This window comes from Nerophis lumbriciformis, linkage group LG39 (assembly GCF_033978685.3).
Source record: "Nerophis lumbriciformis linkage group LG39, RoL_Nlum_v2.1, whole genome shotgun sequence".
In the NCBI taxonomy this organism is placed as follows: domain Eukaryota; kingdom Metazoa; phylum Chordata; class Actinopteri; order Syngnathiformes; family Syngnathidae; genus Nerophis; species Nerophis lumbriciformis.
In genome coordinates, this window is record NC_084586.2 from 6,663,201 (window position 1) to 6,689,372 (window position 26,172).

General features: G+C 36.8%; 1 protein-coding gene across 1 annotated transcript in view; it reads left to right on the forward strand.

Annotated features, from left to right (window-relative positions):
- Positions 1 to 26,172, forward strand: part of LOC133577650 (uncharacterized) — a 117,966-nt gene that overhangs the window by 72,229 nt on the left and 19,565 nt on the right. The window contains exons 29-47 of the mRNA XM_061931618.1: positions 2,815 to 2,868; positions 2,979 to 3,023; positions 7,065 to 7,109; positions 7,179 to 7,232; positions 9,723 to 9,776; positions 9,859 to 9,912; positions 10,004 to 10,057; positions 11,566 to 11,619; positions 11,692 to 11,799; positions 11,883 to 11,936; positions 12,032 to 12,139; positions 13,222 to 13,275; positions 13,382 to 13,435; positions 13,645 to 13,701; positions 19,056 to 19,109; positions 19,558 to 19,611; positions 19,699 to 19,752; positions 22,872 to 22,925; positions 23,022 to 23,129. Coding sequence (XP_061787602.1) covers positions 2,815 to 2,868; positions 2,979 to 3,023; positions 7,065 to 7,109; positions 7,179 to 7,232; positions 9,723 to 9,776; positions 9,859 to 9,912; positions 10,004 to 10,057; positions 11,566 to 11,619; positions 11,692 to 11,799; positions 11,883 to 11,936; positions 12,032 to 12,139; positions 13,222 to 13,275; positions 13,382 to 13,435; positions 13,645 to 13,701; positions 19,056 to 19,109; positions 19,558 to 19,611; positions 19,699 to 19,752; positions 22,872 to 22,925; positions 23,022 to 23,129 — 1,173 coding nt within the window. The remainder of the gene's footprint in view (positions 1 to 2,814; positions 2,869 to 2,978; positions 3,024 to 7,064; positions 7,110 to 7,178; positions 7,233 to 9,722; positions 9,777 to 9,858; positions 9,913 to 10,003; positions 10,058 to 11,565; positions 11,620 to 11,691; positions 11,800 to 11,882; positions 11,937 to 12,031; positions 12,140 to 13,221; positions 13,276 to 13,381; positions 13,436 to 13,644; positions 13,702 to 19,055; positions 19,110 to 19,557; positions 19,612 to 19,698; positions 19,753 to 22,871; positions 22,926 to 23,021; positions 23,130 to 26,172) is intronic.

A 26,172-nucleotide genomic window follows, 5' to 3' on the forward strand; every position in this document is an offset into this window, starting at 1 on the left:
TGTTTCTTCGAAGTGAGAGAGGTTATTTTAGAGATCATTTTCCGTCGTACATACTTTCATATCTGCGTTTATAGATCCCAGTTGGAGTTGGGCCGTGTTATCTTTAATCTCATTTCTAATTTGCTCAATTTTCTTAGTAAAGAATTTCATAAAGTCACCAGCCGAGTGGGTGGAGCTACTGAGAGAAGTCCCTTGTTGGGTTAGTGATGCTACTGTGTTAAACAGATATTTAGGGATGCTTTTATTGAGGCGGATGAGATTGGAGTAATGATTAGTATTAGCTAAGGTAGGAGCGTGTTTATAAGTGATTAAACTATCACTCCACGCTTGATGGAAATTCTAAAGTTTGGTCACACCCATTGGTAACAATTTTATCCAAAGTTCTTCCTGGCAGTATTTTGGAGTGACATTTTCCAGTCGGAATCTCCTCACTCATATTTGTACTGACGTATGCATTAATCTGATCATTGACTGCGTCGCGGTTAAGGTAAAACAGCTTGTATGCCCAAAGTAAATTGCAATATTAATCAAAGTGTGCACATGATTAATGCAATATTTTTTGGTGATTAATCACATGAGTTAAAGAGTTAATTTTGATAGCCTTAATTTATTTTTTTTACCTTTCTAACCAGCATGCCTGCACATATATACTTCAGCTCTGACAATACAGTCTAAGTCTGTAACTTCCACTGCCTTCTAAATTCTCTCTGTGCCTCATAATGTGCTTAAGTACTACCCAAACTTAGAACACATACAAGTGCTTCCCTCGTACACGTGGCACAAAACCAACAGCGTACACACACAAGCTACTGTATTAAACTTCGAGGGGAGTTTCCAGTCATGAAGGAATTTAACAAAGAGAACAAGAGAAAACCTCAAACTAGCCTTAAATGTTTATTATTGTAACTTGGATCCATGCAGAACAAAATTGGACAAAACTTGACCTAATTTTAGCTATTAAAATTACAACATGATGGCTATTTAACAAAGACAAGCATCTGTACATGTTCAATTTGATTTCCCACACACACTGCATGCAAACTGGATCGGATCCAGATGAACTTTGGTTTACTTAGTTTGTTTTCTTTGTTGGGTTTTTTTAAGCGAATGTGATGTACAGAAGATTTTGGGCTTGTATGGAAAAAAAAAAAAAAGGAGTTTGACTCCCTGACTTCATCTGTTACGATCCTCACCTGAATGTGCAATAAAAACATCCTTGGAAAAATGTGTAGCCGTAATGTAAACAAACCAATAAGTAAATCCAGCAATATTACATTAGTTACCGGTAAGTATACTAGAAGTTACACTGTATATCAGAAGTGTCCACATTTTTTCCACTGAGGGCGGTACACTGAAAAATCAAAAGACGCGGGGGCCATTCTAATATATTTTATTGTCAAAGCCAATTTGATATAACAATTATGCATGTCAACAAAAAATTAATAAATTGCTCAAATAATGCGAGACTACCCATACTGGACTGTGCTGTAGGTGGGTTAGGGTGAACAAATCAAGCGCACCTTTTCTCCAACTCATGTCTTAAACTTCCCTTGAGCTTATTGTAAATAAACATGGTGGCGATTCTTTGAGACTCCTTCACTGTTTCAGACATTTTTGCGTGCTATTTGCAAACATTTGGCGAGAAGGAAAACAAAACATCTCGCTTCAGCACATCAAGCATTTTCAGCCACATGAACCGCCAGCATTGCTATGACGATGTTTTGAAAGCTTTCGTAACCTAAGCTAGAGAAGCTGCCCAAAAGTCAGTCGCAAAGAAAGGTGCATGTGCACAAATGACTTTTGTAAAATAATAAATATTAATCCGTTAATCGGTTATCAGTATCGTCCTTGAGAAGCAGGACGCTATCTGTATCGGTATTGGCTTGAAAAAAAACCATCTTGCATCCCTAGTTTTTAGTGTTAACATTTCCTATTATTTTACACCTATTTTCTCTTTTATTCCACTTTGTATATTTTTGTAATAGTATTTTGGAATATGCAAAATTTGCTGCTGAAAATGAATTTGACTGTCATACTGGCATCATGAGATTTGAGCTAACTTGAGTTTTCCTAAAAGGTGCGATATGCTTGCCTATTTTCCACTCTAACGCAGCTTAATCAGGCTGTGTAAACACGAGCGGTGGGTATCAGGTACCCCAGACAGGAATGTTAATGAGCGCCGCTCATCAGCTTTCTACCTATAATAGGCTTATGGCACTTCGGGCTGAGCGGCGCCCTCCGCGGGACAATCTCCCACTGCGCCCGGTCATCAAGCCTTCAAAGTACAAGGCCGCCTGTTTTGGCTCCGTCGTGTCACATTTGCCGGCAACAAAATGATCCTCAGTTTCGCTTGATAATTGCACATGGCCAAGATTGACCCGTGGGGCGTTTGGCGACCTCAGTGAATTTTTTAAAAGGAGAAACAAGCCTTTGTGCAGGTGTACACCAGATGGACTGGCTTCTATTCGTCGCCAGACTATATCCGACATCTCATCTCTCTCTCTCTGCCATTGTGGACGCACGGAACACTATGCGCTTTTGCAGTGTGGCTACAACGCAAACACGTGGCTATAAAAGTAACAGCAGGCGTTTTTTCCTACAGTGTCCCTCCGCCTTAAGGCACACAAGCGCTCATTCACTCATCGCACTGCTCCTTGCTTACCCTGAAAAGTGTCTGACACAGAGACCCTCACATTGCCTCTGGTGCGGCTACTGTAGGACCATCTAAAGATTGTTTATTTACAGTGTGCCGCGCCTCTCTGGCTGTGTTACAGTGACCTCTGTTGGCGAAGTGACATTTGTTTTGTGTTTCAGGGCGCCACGGGTCCTGACGGTCCAACGGGAGAGATAGGGTTAGAGGGCAAGAAGGTGAGGATGCTTTACAGCCATTAGTCTGAATCATTCATTCGTTACATCTACAGTTAAAGTGACAAATGTCAGCACGTGGCTGTGTATCATGTTCCCGCTCCTCTCAACAGGGTCTAGATGGTCCTCCAGGAAAAATCGGCTTCCCCGGACTCCAGGTAAGGCAACGTGGCGTGATTCTACATACCACCTTTTCATCTGTATTGTGTTTTTCTTGTCGTCCTCGGGAGAGGCGAGGCATCAGCGTGATTTAGAATGCGGGCGGGATACCAGCTGTGTAGAGAGAGCAAAGCTTCTCCAAAGTGTGGTTTTTGCAGCCCGCAGCTCAAGTTTCGTTGGACCACAGCATATTATAGAAACGAAATCAAATAAAACAAGTAACCATGCTTGAAAAAAAGGGCAAAAAGACATAATGTAGTGAGAAAACACTAAATTTGAATTTGATATTGACATCAGATATCGATCCGATATAGGCGAAATAATCAAATTAGCGCAAGCTAGATTTACATAATGAGTATCCTTAATTGACACCACACATGTCAATGTAAACAAATATGAAATAATATTAAATACAAAGTCTCCAAGGCAGCTCTGTATTATAGTTATAGTTTATTATTCTTCGGTCAATGGTCAACAAAATAAACAAACTGTTGCACATTCATAGATTAAAAATGAAAATGATGCAGACCGAAAGGGTTTAGGCTGAAGTTGAACACTTATTGCGCCTAACCCTATAAACAATGTCAAGTACAAGATGAACTTCCGAAAATTATGAAATGTCTTTTGTACAACATATTATAAATATACATTATACACAACATACACACAGTTCAATTATATACACAGTAAAGGCATGTGAAATATCCTTGTACAAGTGTTTAACCTTTGTACCAATTTATATACTATATACAAACAATTATACTTCCATTATTATTTATATCCCACATTTAGTATTTTAATTAACATTGATCATAGTATTAACTAGAGTGTTGATTCAAGAGTGATATATATTTTCAAGACATTGGTCTTAAAGTGTTTTTTAAATGTGTGAATGGAACTGGAACATTTTAAGGAATCATCCAAGCTGTTCCACAGTTGAACCCCCCTGACAGAATTAAAATGTGTACAGTAACAAAATGTGTACAGTAACAAACGTTTCCGCATCACTCCACTTACTACGTCATGAGCTTGATAGAATATTGTGGCCACTAGGTGTCGCTAAAAAAGCAATTACCACTCCACTTCAATTGTCAAAAGACAGCATAAATTCAATCTAGACGATTTATAATAAATAGGTTATTGTTTCCATAGTTTTCTCTTTGAGTAAATTCACTTGATCAAACATTTTCTAACGTTCCAAACTACAAAACAGTAAAAGTACCATCTTTTCAGGACTATAAAAGCGCACAGGGATATAAGCCGCACCAACCAAATTTTGGAGGAAAAAAAATATTTTCCATATATTAACCCCACCGGACTATAATCTGCAGATATGTACGTTGTGAAATAAGTTATTTGCACAGAAATATTTACATACCTAAATTGTTTCTAAACGGTTTCTGTAACACGGCAATACAACTCCATGCTGACGTTTTGGTGAATTTACGAAACTGAAACATTAAAAAAAAAGAATACAATTGTGAGTTAATAATACAAACACAGACACTTGTAAATGTGTTAGCATATTAGCTAAGGCTAACGACGCTAGCTTGAGTACATGACGATAGCGCGTACAAATATGAATGAAAACACTCCTACAGACATCACACATGGGACGGTTTAGTAAGTATGAATTGTTTTAGCACATTCTATCTCTTTATTAATAAGCGCTATTACAATCTAGTGAAAAGATTCAACAGTGCTGCGGTCGCTGTTAAGCTAACAAACACAGCCCAGCTAAAATTCTGCTTAGTGACACACACTCTGCTCTCATGAAACGTATCTCAACTGCATATGCCAGATATTTGAAGTTTTTTTTTAAGTAATTATTTTCCGTTCGATTTTTGAAAAAGTAACTGTAACTAGTTAATTTTGAAATGTAATTTGCCGAACACTGATCATCAGTAAAATCATGAAAATACAAACAAAGTATTGACAAATTGTATGTAACTGAAGTAACTTCTGCATGCGCACACATATGCACACACTGAATGTTGACACGTATAGTCCATGACATTTATAGCTTTGTGCTATGCATAGACAGCCATATAGCCTTTTATCCAAGCTCCATGTGTGATCTGTCAATTTTGACAACCACCTGTTCTGTTATTCTCTATATAAGTATAGGATGGAGAGCCAAAACTCATGTCATCAAAAGGCTGGTACACACATAAATAATTTCAAAGGCTTAAAAGTTCTTTATCACGCATTAAGCATCATCTTTGTGTGTGGTGTGCTATGATAACATCAACACAGCACGCACATAATAATTCTGTCCTACCACCAAGCCCTCCAGTCTTCCAAGTCCAAAATAATGCATGAAAATAAGCATGACCTAACAAAACTGAAGAATAAGAAGCATAACAACCAACCACTTTAGCAACGATCGTAAAAACAGGTAATGTAAGAAGAGTGCATACAGGAGGAGGGAATGATGGTGATCTTGGGACTGTTTTTAAAGGCAGAATCCCAAATTGAAAAAAGAAAGAAAAGACAGTTGGAAAAGGTTATGGGAATAGCATGAACACAGACCTTATAATCTTCTTCTCGAGTACATTTTCAACAAATGCTATTTTTAGCTTCTTGTTTGGCTACTTTCTGTGCCTTGTAACAGTTCATGGAGCGATGACTCGAGAGACGTTGGCGTTCCCCACAGAGATGAAGAGTTTTGGTCGTAAATATTTACGATTATTTGCCCTAAACCAGTTTGGAGCCACTTATCTGAACAAATTCACTCTTAACACTCCTCAGAAGACAACACAGACTTATAAGACATAAGATAGTCGGGTGTTTGCTGTCTTTGGTCCGACAAAAACAGCCCAATTGTCTTTAAGTGTGTAGTCCGCTTACATTGCATCTGTCTTGACTGATGAGCTGAGCTGGTAAAGTAACCAGCATATTGTCTGCTCATTGTTTCCAGTGTCCTTAAAACAGATTTGGGGTGCTACAAAAAATCGATTCATAGCCGAATTCTGATTCTTACTCATCATAATTTAAAAAAATTGATTAAAAAAATTATTGTACGAATAATGTTTTTTTAAATACATTTTCAGGCAACCACAAGTAGCTTTTCTAACCTGTAACCTTTGCTGTGAACCATTGATTGGGCCATGTGGATTATTTTATAGAGCCCTTGTGTGTATATATATGTTTTTGGACTTCTTTGGTCTATCCTCATGGGCTATTGTTCACTTCAGCATGTTGTTAAAAAAAACTAAAAACTGTTGTACCAAATAATACATTGCGAGAATTAGTTTTTGAAACAAGAATCGTGTTGAATCTAGAATCGATTCTTAATCGAATCGTCACCCCGGCAATCGGAATCGGATTGAATCATTAGTTACCCAAAGATTCACACTCATAAAACCCATACCATCATAAATATATTTACAACACTGATAAAAAAACAAGAGGAAAAAAAGACAGTAGGGCAATGACTGCTTTGAAGGTATGCCGGTGCTGTCTGCTCAGTTTGACCTGGGCTTTATAGTAGCTCTTGATGCCTTCATTTGTGTCTTTATGCTAAAAAAGCATTGAAAATAGTATAGTTCTTTTGTTGCTTATTTAGTACAATCAGAGTTGTTATCCAAATACTTTGCGTATTTACATGAATGATGACAAACGGCAGTCAAGATGGGGCAAAGCTCCATCAAAAAGAACCAAATTGCACATCTTTGAAGATACTGTACTTCATATTTGTTCAATTAAATCTGGGGTGTCCAAACATTTTTCACAGACGGAATTCAAAAATACTGAATTGGAAAATCGAAGGATGCACATTTTATTCATCAGGGATGCTAAAGCCGTCTAGTGTATAAATCCAACATGTTAAGCTGTCATTTTAGTTATAAGTGACAAAGCAAGTTAGTGTAATATCTAATAATGTATCTCGTTAATTATGAATGTATTTTTTTACTACAATATGCCGAGGGCCAATACAAAAAGAAATGGAGATGCGGGCCGCACTTTGGACACTCATGAATTCATTCTTTATTAGTGGTCATTTTTCATCTCCTTGCATTTGTTTTGTCCTTTTGTAGGGGAAAATTGGGGATCCTGGAGAAACTGGGTCTAAAGGTTTTCCTGTGCGTATATGAACAATATTGTACATTTTTGGGTCATTTTTGAAGATTAAAAATAACTTCTATTCTAAGGGTATCCAAGGGTCATCTGGACCACCAGGGGACAAGGGAATCGCAGGCGAGCAGGTATAATTCTTATATCCCGTCTCTTCATTGTCTCCATCTTCTTCACTTCTTCAACTTCCTCTACCATGGTTGCTCTTTTCATTTCTCCATCCAAACCGTGGAGAGTAAACCATTATCCATTTCCTCTCATTTTCAAAACCATATTTACTCATTTTATTGGATTTTCCTTGGCAACAAACCACCTTGTTCTTTCTGTTGCGTACCTCTGCTCCAAAACTTACTTTACAATCCTGACGCTGTCCAGCAGACGCATTTCAGCACATTTAAAAAGTGAATTATGTTATTCTAAACACTTCCTCTCTGTGTTGTAGTGACAGCAGTGCAAATTCACTGAATCGTCCAATAAATGGGACTATTGTAAATAATATTACACAATAGCCTGCCTGTAAAAACAACTATTCCACTGAGTGTTTTATTTTAGGGTCAGAAAAAGAAACAATATCGATCTGTATCAATACACCTGAACTGCACCTACTTACTGGATACTCAGAATGTTTGATAACTTCCATTTTAGAATACAGTAGACTCACCCATAAACAGCCCTAAAAATGTCTATTTTTTATTTTCTAAACCAGGGGTCCTTATCCTTTTTTACCTCGGGGCCCAAATTTTCCACTACAGATGGAATTAGTCATTTTTCTCTTGATTTTAATTGTATTCACTAATTATATCTAACCAACATACAGTTTACAACCTTGTTGAAAGGGGCGCTGGACTGTCTGGCTGACCCGTCAGCGATCCTTTTTCTGTCTCCCTGTAATGTTTTGTCTGATCTTGAATGGGACTGTGCTGAAAATGTTATTTCCCCCCAGGGATCAATAAAGTACTATCTAATCTAATCTCTCTAATCTTATACTCAGGCCAAGGTCAGCCTGATTAGGAAAAAAACGTACTAACCAAATATACTGCATTAAAAGGGACTCATACATAACTGACGAAAAATATAATTAAATACAATTATGTCAGATTAAAATAAATAAACTAAATTAATAACGAATATGTTTCTTAACTAAACTATCAATAACATTAAAGTGCAAATGAAAATACAGCTTCACTACTTTAGTCATTATTTTTGCACTTAAAAATCTTCTCAATGACTTTAGCTTCAGACTTCTTCTGTTTGTTAGAGATTGTCATTACTGCCACAAGTGGTGGAAAAGTGTATTACTACTGAGCGCCGCTACGGACCAAAGTTGAGAAACTGATATTTTTGGGCTCGTGTCCTAACAATGGTTAAGAAACGCTGCTCTCACAGTTATTAAACACATGTTGATTTGAGTTTTACACATAGATGGATAGATAGATGTTTTATTTTCATTGCAACATCCAACGTGTACAAAGAGATTAAAAGTGTCACACAGTCTAAGTGCAGTGCAGTAAAAACACACATTCAAGAAAAGATTTAAAACATAGCTAAAATCCAGACATAATCCAGACATAATTTCAAACAGGCTAAAAAACTCCAATGCAGTCATTCATGAATGGATGAATACAGTACAGGCATACAGTATAAAGTATTGCACTAACCAAACTATGCAACATCACGCCTTGTCGAAACATCTACATACTGGAAAATGTTGAGTGAATTAACTTGCCCTGTGATGGATTTATTCTCCTACAGATAGCAACAAAAACACATTAAAGAGAGTGATTACAGTGGCCTTGTGGTTAGAGTGTCTGCCCTGAGATCGGTAGGTCGTGAGTTCAAAGACTATAAAAATGGGACCCATTACCTCCCTGCTAGGCACTCAGCATCAAGGGTTGGAATTGGGGATTAAATCACCAAAATTATTCCCGAGCGCAGCCACAGCTGCTGCTCACTACTCCCCTCACCTCCCAGAGGGTGGAACAAGGGGGTGGTCAAATTCAGAGAGTAATTTCACCACAGTGTGTGTGTGACTATCAGTGGTACTTTAACTTTAACTTTAATCTAAAGCAGAGAAAATGAATGTTAATGTGAGCTGTAACTAGGCATTATTGTATGTATGAGGGTGGCGCATGTCGGCTGATGGCGTGACTCCAGGATGCAGAGACAGAAGTGCGCCGTGCAGGTCAAAGAATTTGATTCTTTATGGAGAGAGCTAAAAATGGCAGAAACAAAAACACAGTAACTCGTGCACACAGACTAAGGGCAATAATCCAGCGCTGGCAAGGTGCAACAAGTGAACCTAAAATAGACTTGATTAGAAATAGAAAACAGGTGCGCTGGCAGGATTCGAAGTAGAAAGTCAATGTGCAGCAAAACACAGTCCAAAAGGAACACCAGGACAGGAAATGATACAAAACGCAGAAAAATAACCAACCGTGTCAAAACTGTCATGTGGGATCATGACAATAGATTTGATAAGTGAAAGTTTGGTGACATGGTTACTCATTACACAGTTTGATCTACAGGCAACATGTACCAAAGATTTATTATGTGTCTTATTAAAAGAATAGGACGCTAATTAGAGTGATTTATCAATATAATATTTCCCTTGTCATCCGTAGGGACCTCCTGGACCACCGGGCACTATTGGTCTCTTAGGAGAAATTGGTCAGAAGGTGAGAGATATATTTTGCAACATTTAACGTACAAATAAAAACCCAACAATGTCCTAATTATCATCCTCTTTGCTTCTATCAGGGTCCTCCAGGGAACCTTGGGGAGCCAGGACTGCCAGGCGAGCCAGGGGAGAAGGTGACGCTGTGCATCGCGTCTTTTATCGGACATCACTTTTTGAATTTTCCGATTGTTTTGGACTGACGCAGGTGTGTGTCATGTGCGACAGGGAGCTATCGGACCTGCTGGGAACATTGGCGAGCAGGGACTCATTGGACCGCGGGTATGTTTGTCAGCAACCAAGCGTTTGACCTACTGGGTGTCAAATTCAAGGCCGGGGGCCAGATCTCCCCCTCCAAGTCATTTATTGTGGCCCGCCGCATCATTTAATGTGGACCCCTGTTTCAATTAATCTGGCCCACCACATCATGTAATGTTGCCGAACAGGTCATTTAATCTGGCCCGCCACATCATGTAATGTTGCCGAACAGGTAATTTAATTTGGCCCGCCACGTCATTTTAAAGTGGCCCGCTAGATCATTTAACGTGACCCGCTGGATTATTTAATTTGGCACGCCACAACATCAGTTACATTTTTTCTGCCACATCATTTAATGTGGCCAAACATGTCATTTAATTTGGCCCGTCACGTTATTTTAAAGTGGCCTGCTAGATCGTTTAATGTGACCTGCCAGAATATTTAATTTGCCCCGCCACATAATTTAATTTGGCCCGCCACGTTATTTTAAAGTGGCCTGCTAGATCGTTTAATGTGATCTGCCAGAATATTTAATTTGCCCCGCCACATAATTTAATTTGGCCTACCACATCATTTTAAAGTGACTTGCTAGATCATTTAATGTGACCCGCTTGTGATTTAATTTTGCCCGCCACTTCATTTATTTTGGCCCAAAACATAATTTTAACGTGGCCCGCCAGTTTATTTATTTTGGCACGCCGCCTCATTTAATTTGGCCCACCACATCATTGTAAAGTGGCCCGCTAGATAATTTATCGTGACCCGCCATAATATTTAATATGGCCCACAACATCAGTTTAATTTGGCTCTCCACTTCATTTAAATTGGCCAAACAGGTCATATAATTTGACCCACCACGTCATTTTAAAGTGGCCAAACAGGTCATTTAATTTGACCCGCCACATCATCGCTAGATTGTTTAAGGTGACCTGCCAGATTATTTAATTTGGCCCGCCACATCATTTATTTGGGCCACAACATCAGTTTAATGTGGCCCGCCACATCATTTAAATTGGCCAAACAGGTAATTTATTTTGGCACGCCACATCATTTATTTTGGCCCACAACATCAGTTTAATGTGGCCCGCCACATCATTTAAAGTGGCACAGGTGGTCTGCAAGAGTCTGTAAATAATAAAGCACTTTCTGGCTAAATGTATTTGTTTTTTTTTAATTCTGACAGAAAAATTGACTACATGCAATGGCATATGTTTTACACATTAATATAATCGTATCATGCAAAAAGATGCTTAAAGCATTTTTTTCACAAAAATAAATACTTAAAAATCTGCTTGTCACCCATACTAACGTTTTTATAGCAAGTTATTCATCAATCTGCTAGTAAAATATATAATAATCAAAATCAGTTGCCTATACAAATTGTGTAACAATGTTATTTTATGTTTATATTCTTATATATTCACTGTTACAAGCAGCCCTCTGAGGGCAGTCATAATTGCAATGTGGCTCTCAATAAAAACAAGTTTGACACCTGTACTAAGTGGAAATTAACTTTGAATATTTTTCAACAGGGTGAACCGGGTTTGGAGGGAGAGGCTGGTGCTGCTGGTCCAGATGGAGCCAAGGTGAACCCATATTCTAACAGTGTTTTACAGCCCTACCTTTGGTGCTAACTAGTGTCACCGTGTCAATGCCAGGGGGATAAGGGTGACATGGGTCAAGAGGCCGACCAAGGTGAAAAAGGCGAAACTGGTTTAAAGGGAAAGGAGGGTCCTGCCGGAAGTCCTGGAATCCCTGGTGTCAGAGTAAGAGACTCTGCTCATCTGCATACAAAGACATTTACATATTTCACAATGTATTACTTTAAACTTTGCTTCGTTTACTTCAGGGCCAAGAAGGGAAATCTGGCAAAATTGGTGAACAAGGCAAACTAGGACCAAAGGTTCTTAATCTTCATCATCTACAGTAGTTCACCTGCTTCATATAAAACACTAGCAATGACGTTTATGTTGAATGTATTCCTTGTGGAATGTTTAGGGTGTCAAAGGCCACCAAGGTCACCTCGGGGAGACCGGGTCGGTGGGCAAGACCGGACCACAAGGTACCATCGGTCCAAAGGGCTCCAGAGGAACGATCGGACATGTGGTAAAGTAGATTACAAACAGTTCATTGCCTAATGATACACCTTTCGGGCAGTATCTTTGGGATTAGAGAACGTGACTGAAGAGTAGGGATGTATATCGTTAGGATTGTATTGACACTGATACCAATATCGATATTCCTTATTGGTGTTGTATGCAAATGGTGTGAATAAAGATGGGGAAAAAATTCATTTTTTGTTACCATTTTTATTAGTACAAGAGGTTGTACACCACCAACATAATGTAACATCTTACAGCATGGAAGTATTTTAACAACACCTGCTTTTTAAGTCCTGAAATATCAGTAGAGTGGGAAAACAAGTTGACTTTATTTGTTAATTGTTTTATTGTATCCATTAAACCATATCCAATTGTATTTACAATCCGCAAAGTATGTAAAAATACCATCTAAACATCACAAAATGCCACAAATTCAGTCGGTCATTTTGAATATTCCGTTCCAAATATCGTTGGCAATTTTTGTAGATTCTACATCAGTGTAGCAACTCTGACCATAACATCAGGTCAGTCATACTGAAAATACACAGAAATTGGAAAGAGATGTGCTGTTTACCGTTCACAATCCTTATGTGTATATATATATATATATATATATATATATATATATATATATATATATATATACAGTATATATATATATATATATATATGTATGTTTATATATTTGTATGTATGTATATATATATATATATACACATATATATATGTATGTTTATATATTTGTATGTATGTATGTATATATATATATATATATACATATATATATATATATATATATATATATATATAGGTATATATAAATATGTGTGTGTGTGTGCGTGCGAGTCTGTGTGCGCGTGCGTACATGTATATATAATTTTATTTGTGTTATTGAAGCTTTTAATTTACTATTCTGTTCAAAATTCAGCAAAAATTAGAAAGGCATTGTTTTTAAGCAAAATTGGAATGTTTGCCATTTTTAAATTACTTTTTTTTTTAAAGTACCGTTCTGGCACCAGTATCAATTAAAATCAAAATGTAAACAATAGCCATCCCTATTGAAAAATAACTTTTCCTCGTCTTTAGGGAGCTCCAGGAAGAATGGGTCAGCAGGGAGAACCAGGCATTTCAGGTTATGAGGTACAGGACAGTCCTTTTAGAATAAAAATCCCTTAAAAATGTCTTTCTGTTCGCCGATTGGTGAATGCAAAGACACAAAAGGCTGTAAGAAGTTCTGTCTTTTCAGGGCCATCAGGGACGGTCGGGCCCAATGGGGCGTCCAGGACCAAAAGGTGAAAAGGTACACCCCGTTTACTTTATGTGGATAACTTATTTTCTTCTTTTCATTCATCTCTTGTTTGCTTGGTGTTCCTTGTTGTTGTTTTTGGATTCTTTATTAGCTTTGCATGCTAAAAGAAAAGATAGCTAACCTGGTCATGTTAAGGTCTTTTGTAACATACTGGAAATACTAAATGTCCTTTGTCTACTTCCACGTTTCTCCACGTACAGGGCGAACAGGGTGATGATGGGAAAATCGAGGGTCCTCCTGGTCCTCTCGGTGACATAGTAAGTCAAACTTGACTTACTTTTCCTCCCTCCTTTTTAGAGATTGACCGATTATCAGCCGGGCCGAATATTGGCGCCAATGCTTGCAGCCAATATATGGCATTTTGCTGATATCGTATCGGCCTTTTTTTTTTTATCGGTATTAGCCATTTTTATGTTTTTTTTTGTTGTTTTTTTACCATCTACAACATAACTACATCAGCAGATACAATATATTCCACATATGATACCAATATTTAGTATTAAAAGATAAATAATTGGTGAAATAGATTAATAATAACCACTGCTCAAGAACCAACCCGTTTGCCCTTCATGAGAAACAATCTGGTTTTGCTGGAGCACAGCTTTCTATTTATTTAATTCACTTAACAATAAAAAATACTCGCATTGTCAATAATTTCCCCCAAATATGTTTTGATATCTGATAGGGCATTTATTTGACTTTTTGTGAGAAATCTTCCGCTGGTCGCCTGCAGTACATCTCCTCTGCTTACCAGTCAAAACTTTCCATTTTTGCTAGGAAATCCAGTTTTTGTCCTTTACTGCTGTCTTACTGGTCCTGTTTCAGGTTTTTTTTCGCTACTGCAGCTATGGCCGTGCTCAACAAACCTCCGTAGGCAACACTTGTAAAGTGGGCTCATTAAAGAAGCGCGCAGAGTTTTATGTTCCGTAATTCAATCAAATAACGCGAAAGAGATGGATGGAAATAAGGACGACAGAAAAGATATCTCTGGCAAAAATCCGAACTTTGTGTAAACATCTTGACAAATATAAGACTTATTATATAAGTAAAGAAGAGTAGGCAGCAGCTCACACATTCTCATACTTTGTGTAATATCTAGGAAGAAATTATGTCAGCCAGCTTGAAAAATGTCTCAACTATAAACTACTTAAAGGAGCCCAGAATTTATTTTATCTAAATATTCACAATATTTCAGGGTTTCCTTACGAGAAGTATTAAATCCATTAACTGTTATAAAATTGTATAAAATTGGGCACAATAGATGTTATTGTGATGTAGAGAAATCCCATATTTTGACCAATTTTCCAGGAGCTTTCCCATATTTTGAATTGCAAATGTTGATGCTCCTCTTAGACACACGTAATAAAGGTGTTTGTGAAATCCCCTGATGTTTCTTGGGGCTAAATTAACCACAACATAAGCGCCGCGTATAACGTAGTGTGGCTGCTGCTCCGACGTTTCATAAAAAATTATATTAAAAAAACAACTTAAAACCTTGCCTAGCTGTTTACTGACATGTATACAAGTCATTTTAAATACATTTTACTGCAAATGAATATCGGCTCCAAATATCACTTATCGGCAGAGGCGGTCCTGGCTAGAGTTACGACCCGGGCGAACCCCTAAACCAACATATCCTATTATAATATTTGTCATATTTTTGTTATATAATTTTATATAAAAAAAAGGTAACAACAGAGAAAAAAACAATATAAATAGATTAAATATAAATGAAATACAGTATACAAACAACAACAATATAAATTACACGAATCCTTCATCACAGGATCTAATAACAATGCTTTAAATATCCCTACTACTTTATGGAGTGTAAAAAAACATTCCTGCTGTAAACTATTTCGGATTTTACATTTGAGATTTGTTTTGCATCTTCCTATTAACATCTAAACAGTTCCAGTTATGATAACACACTGGTTTAATAAATAAAAAATGCCACAATCAGGACATCTGTGTGAATTTGCACTTGTGTTGCAAACACAAACTAGACTAGGTTGCCTTTAGGTGAACTTAGTTCCATGCAATGATGCTTCAATTCTTATGGTTGCTAGGTCAGCTAAACTAAAAACCAAATACAGTCATCTTCTGTGGCTAATAGCAACATATTAGCAAGAGGCTAATTAATAGCCTATTATGTCACTCATAGAAATCAGCATACCTTTATCCCGTGCCCGTTTCTCATCTTCTTTTTCTAAAATGGGCACCTGGTGGCGTTTTTGGTCTTTTACTTTGATCCATGATGAAGATAAAGACTCAATATCATTAACTTTTTCATTACCTTTTGCCAACACCATCCATTCGCCCGTCAGTTAACCGGAGTCACATAGATCAGTGGTCCCCAACCACCGGTCCGTGGACCGGTACCGGTCCGTGACGCATTTGCCACCGGGCCGCAGAGAAGCAATTTATAAAGGACTGCATTTTCTCCGACTTAACTTTGGCCTGTCCCACTAGACCAGTGGTTCTTAACCTGGGTTCGATCGAACCCTAGGGGTTCGGTGAGTCGGGCTCAGGGGTTCGGCGGAGGTCAAGACACACCCATCGTGTAAATAAAAACTTCTCCCTATCGGCGTATTACGGATACGGCAACAGAAGAAGTCACACTGACTTGCAGGTGTGTAATTTGTTGTGAGTTCATGCACTGTGTTGATTTTGTTCTTTGAACAAGGTGATGTTCATGCACGGTTCATTTTGTGCACCAGTAATAAAACATAGTAACACTTTAGTATGGGGAACATATTCACCATTAATTAGTTGCTTATTAACATGCAAATTAGTAACATATTGGCTCTTAACTAGTCATTATTAAGTACTTATTAATGCCTTATTCGGCATGGCCTTATTATAACCCTAACCCTCTAACCCTGGCCCTAACCAAATAACTCTAAATTAAGTATTTGTTCAATCAATCAATCAATCAATGTTTATTTATATAGCCCTAAATCACAAGTGTCTCAAAGGGCTGCACAAGCCACAACGACATCCTCGGTACAGAGCCCACATAAGGGCAAGGAAAACCTCACCCCAGTGGGACGTCGATGTGAATGACTATGAGAAACCTTGGAGAGGATCGCATATGTGGGTAACCCCCAGACACCCCCCCCCCCCCCCCGCCCCCCTCTAGGGGAGACCGAATGCAATGGATGTCGAGTGGGTCTGACATAATATTGTGAGAGTCCAGTCCATAGTGGGTCCAACATAATAGTTGTTACTTAAAATATGTTCCCCTAGTGTCCAAAAAACTCTAAATTAAGTCTTTGTCACTTAAATATGTTCCCCATATTAAAGTGTTACCAAAAACATATAACTTTGTCTTGAATTTGAAAAAAAAACATTTTATTTTTCACTAAAGAAGGGTTCGGTGAATGGGCATATGAAACTGGTGGTGTTTGGTACCTCCAACAAGGTTAAGAACCACTGCACTAGACACACCAATAAGCTCTTTTATAGATGTACAATAAAACTCCTCATAGGAAGCTGTTATATTTGTTATAACTTTGTAATAGAATAGAATAGAATAGAATAGAAAGTACTTTATTGATCCCTGGGGGAAATTCAGCACCACAGTTTGCTCACAATAAACAATAATAATAAATAATATATTATATATATAATATATAAATAATATAAATATATTCTACATTTAAGTGCAGATATGATACAATGCACATTAATGAACACATCAAATATAAATGTGACAGATTGTAGCCAAAGGCTGATTTCCATCTGCATCTTATTGCAAAGAAACAAGCCCAAGGCTCCCACTAATTCAGCGTTATAGTGAGTTGTTTTTTTGCTGTATTTATCTGGCACAAGTGGAAAGCCAGTCCCTGAAAATAATGCCTACATTAAACCGGTCCGTGGTGCAAAAAAGTTTGGGGACCACTGACGTAGATGACTGCAGAGACTTTTTTCCCCCATTTTTTACATAACCCAATTAATTACATGTAGGTATATGGGTCTATTTTAATTTTACGAATTAAATACAATTTATTGTGAAGCAGTTTGTGTTGCGTGGCCTTGGCCTGGGATCAGTCTATTCCTCACTCCCCCCTCCGCCATGTCAAACCTCTGCAGTCACAGGTTGATCCCCCACCTTCTTCCCCCTTTCCACTTTTGACACACACAACTTGTATCACTCCTCGCATCAAGTGAAGGTGTCACTAGCCGTTTTTATACAGAACACCAAACTGCCAATTTGCCCGTCCTTTTTGCAGTTCGGTCATCGTTTCTTTACACAGGGCGGCAAATTGGGGTTCTGTTTTGGTCTGCCGATTTTCCGCCTCCCGAGGGTACACTTATTTCTGTCTCGAGTTCTATATAAAACTGAGGCAGAAATGTGCTGCCCCGTGGGTGAGATGGGCGGAGGTGCAGCACCAGAGGCATATTTAGGAAAAGGAGGAATAATATGCCTCCGTTATAGAAAGACAAACCGCCAAGTTGCCGCCCTTACCTTGGAGAAAACGTGCCGCCATTAATAGAAAAGAGCGACAGTAGTCTAGAACAGGGTTTTTCAACCACAGTGCCCTGAAATATTGTCTCAATGTCAACTAATTGTCCTAAAAATATATTTTTGGCAAACCAATAATTATAATCTACAAAAATGTGCTGTTGTTGAGCGTCTGTGCTGTCTAGAGATCGGCAGAGTAACCATGTAACACTCTTCCATATCAGTAGGTGGCAGCAGGTAGCTAATTGCCTACTTTGAGACGTTTGAAGTCATATTGAACAATTGCGTCAGGTATTTGATGAGAACGACTTTATATTGTCAATATAGGCTATTGAGTTTCATGTTTTAACATTTTCAGCTGGTGGTGTGCCTCGGGATTTTTTCAATGGAAAAAAAAAAAAGGTTGAAAAACACTGGTTGAGAAAACTAGCAAGTTTTGTTTCGAATTAGTTTTTTTTTGTGCATGCGCTCTCGCATCGATTGCCCACATTACCCATAGCAAAAAACAGCCCTGGTTATTTGCATGCATGACTACTAGGGGTGTAAAATCGATTTTCAAATGAATCGTGATTCTTATTTGTAACGATTCTTAATAAAAAAAAATAATATTTTAAATGTTTTTTATTTTTTATTTTTTAAGTTGTCCTGTCCAGCTACTCAGGCAAATCACCTTGTAGATGTAGATGTCCATATCTGCTCTACAGATATACTTCAGAAAAGAGAAGTCTTGGATACTTTTCTTGTTGCCTTATTTGTATTTGACTTTATTAAATGTTTGGGTAGAATTTCATTAACAAAACCAGTTTTATTTTAAGTAATATAGAAATGTATAACATCTGTTTATTCAGGAATGTAGTTAATCAAAGAACTGGCACTCAATGTTTTTAAAATGTATGGATTTTGAATTGAGAATCATTTTGAATCGAGAATCGATTCTGAATTGAATCGTTACCCTCAAGAATCAAATCGAATCGTACGGTGCTCAAAGATTCACAGCCCTAATGACTACTAATAATCGATATCGGTATCGGCCCTGAAAAAGCTATATAGGTCAAGCTCAACTCTTTATGACTGCTGTGTTAAATTTGAAATGGCACAAATCAATTGTGGTTCACTTAAATACAATATGTGTTGTCCTATCAGGGTCCTCCCGGCGACAGAGGAGAGAGAGGGGAACCAGGCGACCCAGGATACAAAGTAAGAACCCACCCTCCACATCATGGAGAGCTTTATTGCGCCAATCTTGTTCTACAGTCAGCAAACAAGCTAAAACAAGGAGAAATAAGACGGAGAAATAGCCTTTAGAAGCAAAAAAATAGTGGCTAGACGTCATCCAATGATTACAGGGCGTTGTGTAGGAAACTGAAAGAAGCCTATTGGTCGTGCATGATGACTATTCCTCTAAAGTGAAAGTGATGTCACCCACCCTCCACATCATGGAGAGCTTTATTGCGCCAATCTTGTTCTACAGTCAGCAAACAAGCTAAAACAAGGAGAAATAAGATGGAGAAATAGCCTTTAGAAGCAAAAAATAGTGGCTAGACATCATCCAATGATTACAGGGCGTTGTGTAGGAAACTGAAAGAAGCCTATTGGTCGTGCATGATGACTATTCCTCTAAAGTGAAAGTGATGTCATGTGACAGGGTCAAGTGGGTTTAGATGGTGAAAGAGGAAGACCTGGAGCTCCTGGACTTCTTGTGAGTCTGTACTCGTCACTTCACGATCTGTCAGCTCATTGTCAAGTCCAGAAAAATGCTTTATTCAACATATTGTTTTCGCTGTAGGGACACCCTGGACCTCGAGGAATTCAAGGACCGAAAGGGGCCAAAGGAGACCTAGTAAGGTTTTTAGCTGATAGCGTTGATGTTTTTTTCTTTTACAGTCATCCCTCGTTTGTCGCGGTTAATTGGAACCGGACATGACCGTGGTGAACAAATTTCTGGCTTGTACGATTATTAATAAATCAAATATATTCATAAAAAATTGTTCATAACCTTCTAAATATATTTTTTAAACATAATTAGTGCCTTCTAAACATTAAATTACACCCTATAATCACCTCATTTCACCAAATATAGTAGCCTTAAACGCCTTCTACTGTAGATTACTTTACTCCCTGGTAGCCCATTTGATCCTGCAAGCGTCATCGCTACAGCCACCGCCCGGCCACGACGTGAAAATACTTAGTCACATCCTGGGTAATTCCTCTAAGTTAGAACTGGGCTTCCATGTGCTGAAACCACAAGCATAGGTTGCAAAATCTGAGTCAATTTTACAGTCGCAGCTACTGTACATTCATTAGCTGTGATGTTAGCATTCCGTGTTAGCGTTGTGTGTCTGCATTCCACATCGCTCGAGCCAAAGTTGTGTTATTGATGTCAAAGAGGAAGTGCATCAAAAGATTTAATCTGTTTTTTGGCCGCATAGCTGCTGATAAGCCGATAGTTTATAGTAGCCTTGTCAGCCTGAAGTGCTGCGCTGACTCCGATGCTACGTCTTTTGAAATAGCTCGCGTTAAAGTCTCACTAATGTGGAAATGTGTTATTGATGAGGCAGGAGTTGAAGATGAAGTCCATCAAAAAGTTTGTGAATTTGAGATTGTTGTTAGCATTGATACCTTAACCTAAAACCCCAAGATCACCACAACTTAATAATAGAAAATAAGACAAATACTGACTGGACTGTACTAAATCCAGCATCCATTTTCTATACCACTTATCCTCATTAGGGTCACTGCTAAACAAGGGCTTATTCTTAGCTGATTTTGGGCGAGAGGCGGGGTACACCATGGACTGGTTGCTAGCCAATCACGGGGCATTGTATGTATATAAATATATGTATACTGTATATGTAAATAAATATATTGTATTATATATGTATATATATATATATATAGGCTCCAGCACCTCCCGCAACCCCGAAAGGGACAAGCGGTAAAAAAAAAAGAATGTAAATATACTGTATATTAACAGTATATATGTATGTATATGTATATGTATGTACTGTATATATACATACATATACATATGTGTATATGTATATATGTGTTCTAATCTTAAAATAATTTTACATATAAATATGCGTATGTACATACAGTATATATACAAAAGTGTATATATATATATATATATATATATATATATATATATATATATATATATGTGTGTGTGTATATGTATATATATATATGTTATCTTACAATCATTTTTCATATATATATATATATATATATATATATATATATATATATATATATATATATATATATACACAGGTAAAAGCCAGTAAATTAGAATATTTTGAAAAACTTGATTTATTTCAGTAATTGCATTCAAAAGGTGTAACTTGTACATTATATTTATTCATTGCACACAGACTGATGCATTCAAATGTTTATTTCATTTAATTTTGATGATTTGAAGTGGCAACAAATGAAAATCCAAAATTCCGTGTGTCACAAAATTAGAATATTACTTAAGGCTAATACAAAAAAGGGATTTTTAGAAATGTTGGCCAACTGAAAAGTATGAAAATGAAAAATATGAGCATGTACAATACTCAATACTTGGTTGGAGCTCCTTTTGCCTCAATTACTGCGTTAATGCGGCGTGGCATGGAGTCGATGAGTTTCTGGCACTGCTCAGGTGTTATGAGAGCCCAGGTTGCTCTGATAGTGGCCTTCAACTCTCTCTTTTTGGGTCTGGCATTCTGCATCTTCCTTTTCACAATACCCCACAGATTTTCTATGGGGCTAAGGTCAGGGGAGTTGGCGGGCCAATTTAGAACAGAAATACCATGGTCCGTAAACCAGGCACGGGTAGATTTTGCGCTGTGTGCAGGCGCCAAGTCCTGTTGGAACTTGAAATCTCCATCTCCATAGAGCAGGTCAGCAGCAGGAAGCATGAAGTGCTCTAAAACTTGCTGGTAGACGGCTGCGTTGACCCTGGATCTCAGGAAACAGAGTGGACCGACACCAGCAGATGACATGGCACCCCAAACCATCACCCAACCATGCAAATGTTGCATTTCCTTTGGAAATCAAGGTCCCAGAGTCTGGAGGAAGACAGGAGAGGCACAGGATCCACGTTGCCTGAAGTCTAGTGTAAAGTTTCCACCATCAGTGATGGTTTGGGGTGCCATGTCATCTGCTGGTGTCGGTCCACTCTGTTTCCTGAGATCCAGGGTCAACGCAGCCGTCTACCAGCAAGTTTTAGAGCACTTCATGCTTCCTGCTGCTGACCTGCTCTATGGAGATGGAGATTTCAAGTTCCAACAGGACTTGGCGCCTGCACACAGCGCAAAATCTACCTGTGCCTGGTTTACGGACCATGGTATTTCTGTTCTAAATTGGCCCGCCAACTCCCCTGACCTTAGCCCCATAGAAAATCTGTGGGGTATTGTGAAAAGGAAGATGCAGAATGCCAGACCCAAAAACGCAGAAGAGTTGAAGGCCACTATCAGAGCAACCTGGGCTCTCATAACACCTGAGCAGTGCCAGAAACTCATCGACTCCATGCCACGCCGCATTAACGCAGTAAATGAGGCAAAAGGAGCTCCAACCAAGTATTGAGTATTGTACATGCTCATATTTTTCATTTTCATACTTGTCAGTTGGCCAACATTTCTAAAAATCCCTTTTTTGTATTAGCCTTAAGTAATATTCTAATTTTGTGACACACGGAATTTTGGATTTTCATTTGTTGCCACTTCAAATCATCAAAATTAAATGAAATAAACATTTGAATGCATCAGTCTGTGTGCAATGAATAAATATAATGTACAAGTTACACCTTTTGAATGCAATTACTGAAATAAATCAAGTTTTTCAAAATATTCTAATTTACTGGCTTTTACCTGTGTATATATATATATATATATGTATATATAAAAAAATATATATATGTATGTACATTATGTATGTATGTTCTTATCTTAAAATAATTTTCCTCCTGTTAAGGGTCAAAAAGGCAAAAAGGGTCATGTAGGACCAAAAGGAGGCAGAGGAATGGAGGTGAGTTGGAGCAACATATTGACAAATAATTTCAAAACAATAAAATGACTTTGTTTGTTACAATTTAGACGTAAAAACAAACTATTCTCTTGTCAGGGGACTGGCGGCCCTTCCGGTCCAAGAGGTGTGGTGGGTCGAGAAGGGCAGGAGGGTTTGCCCGGGATGGACGGAATGCCAGGAAAGGATGGAAGTAAAGGCATGCCGGTAAGACAAAATCAGTCATTCACAATTTTTTTGGATAGCCCTTAATCACAAGTGCCTGAAAAAGGGCTTCACAAAATACAACGACATCCCCTGATCTGACCCACATCCAAACAAGGAAAAACTCCAAAAGCCCGAGATAAAGTGAAAACACTTAATGTCGGAATACCATTGTGGTCACATCAGATATGTGTTGTTTGGCTGAATTTGTGAGGCATAAAGTTTGTATTATATGCACTTGTTCCTTGTTAACTGGGGAAGAAAACAGCAGAGAAAGGGACAGGGAGAGTTGGCAGGAACAGAAGTCGGGCGAACACACACTAAGGAAATTGTACAAAATTAATTTTACAATTGAACCACTAATTTGTATTAAATAGAATAGAATAGAAAGTACTTTATTGATCCCTTGGGGAAATTCAGCACCACAGTTCGCTCACAATAAATAATAAACACTTAGGTATTTTTTACATTTGAAAAATATAAATACAATCTATAATACAGCATTATTCACATGTGAATAATATAAATACAGTCTATTATACAGCATTATTCACAGGTGAATAATATAAATACAGTCTATTATACAGCATTATTCACATGTGAATAACATGTGAATATACATGTTGGAGCATAATAATTTTCAATGCATCTGGCGGCTCCATGTATACAAGCTATACGCCTAGCACACAGGTGTCAAACTCAAGGCCGCGGGGCCAGATCTGGCCCGCCATATCATTTTATGTGGCCCTCAGAAGCCTAGAAATAATGTGTCAATAAAGTTCTTGCATTCTGACAGAAAAAAATACATGTTTTGCGTGCAATTGCATATATTTTAAACTTTAATAGTATCTAATAATGCAACAGATATTATCATACATTTCAAACTTTTTTTTTTCAGTTGGACTCATGATTTCACAGCAAGTCATTCATCAAATTGTACACTGTAAAAATAACAATTGATTTTACATTAAAAAAAACTGATAGCTCAGCCGACAGAATGTTTCCGTTCAAAAAGAATGTAGTATCGTTTTTCGATTTACAGTCATGCTGTAAAAAAACAAAAAATAACGCACATTTTACAATAAAATTCTGGCAACTGAGCTGCCAGGCTTTTTTCTGTAAAATGTAAAAAATTTTTAGTAAATACAACAAAAAAGTAATATATAAACATTTTTTTTAAATTGCGTGACCAGCCCCCTAAAGGGCCACCAAAAGATATCTGTTTCTCAACTGTGGTTCGTATGGGCGGCAGCAGTACTCAGTTGTAATACACTTTTCCACCACTTGTAGCAGTAATGACATTATCAAACAAACAGAAAAAATCTGGCGCTAAAGTCATAGAGAAGTTTCTTGAGTGCAAAAAGTATGACTAAAGTGATCAAGCTGTATTTTCATTTGCACTTTAATAATATTGACAGTTTATTCAAACAAATATACTATTATTATTTATTGTTAATTAATTATAATTAGCCCCTTTCTTTTGCAGTATTTTGATTAGTATTTATTTTGTAAACAGCCTGCTAAACCTTGAGACAATCTTGGGACACATGGTTTCATATCATTTGACAAGGTTTATCCTGTTAAACTCTAAGTAGGTTAAATATAATTATTGAATATGATTTAAAATAGAGAGAAACATTACTAAATTTGTGTTAATATTTGAGTGGGCCCCAGTCCCCTGTGTAGTGAAAAAATTGGGCGTCGAGGTTCAAAAGCTTAAGAACCCCTGTTTTAAAACATTAAAATCATTTGAAACATTTACAACGTTATAAAACATTTGGAACATTTTAAAACATTTCAATGAAATAAATACTTAAATATCTGCTTGACTCATGATTTCAAAGCAAGTTATCCATCAAATTGTACACTGTACAAATGACAATAGATTTACGTTAAAAAATAACTGACGTCAAAATTTTGCTGTTAAAAAATGTTGTACCATTTTTCCATTTACAGTGTATATGCTGTAAAAATAAAAATAACATTTTACAATAAAATTCTGGCAGTGAGCTGGCAGTATTTTACTGGACAATCGATTAAAAAAATCTGTAAACATTACATTTAAACATTAAAGAAGTTTAACATAAAAATAAAAACATTTTTTAAACATTTCAAACATTTTAAAATGTTTTAAAACATTTTTAACATTTTAAAACCTCTTCAAACCTTTTTTTATATCGCTAAACATTTTTAAACATTACAAACATTTTAAAATATTTTGAACATTTAAAAACATTTTAAACTTAAAAAAAAAAAATGTAACATTGAAAAATATTTTCAATATTTTAAACATTTTAAGACATTTCAAACATTTTAAAATATCTCTAAACATTTTAAATGTTTTTAACATTTTTGAAATATTTTAACCATTCTAAAACATTTTAAACAGTTTTAAAAAATCACTAAAAAAGATATTGCTAAAAGACGATAAAATTAAGGCAGCTGAGCTGGCAGTATTTTACTGTACAATCGATTAAATAAAATCTGTAAACATTACATTTTTTTAATACATATAAACATTAAAAATAAAAACATTTTTAAACATTTCCAACATTTTAAATGTTTTAAAACATTTTAAAATGTTTCCAGCATTTTGAGCATTTCAAACATTATTAAATGTTTTAAAACATTTTTTACATTTTCAAACATCTCCAAACATTTTACACATCACTTACCATTTTAAAACATTTTTAACATCACAAACGTTTAAAAATATGTTAAACATTTTGAAACATTTTGAAACATTTAAAACATTTAGAAAAATGTCCAACATTTTAAATATTTCTGTCATTTAAAAACATTTTCAACTTTTTAAAACATTTTTAACATTATAAAATATTTTCAACATTTTAAGACATTTCAAACATTTTAAAACATCTCTAAATGTTTTAAAAATTTTGAAATATTGTAACCATTTTAAAACATTCTAAAACATAAAAAAATAAAATAAAATAAATATATGGCTAAAAAAAAAAAGTATAGTAAATTCAAATAATTAAAAAAAGGCATTGGCAACTGTGTAGTAATATTATGAAACAAATCCTTA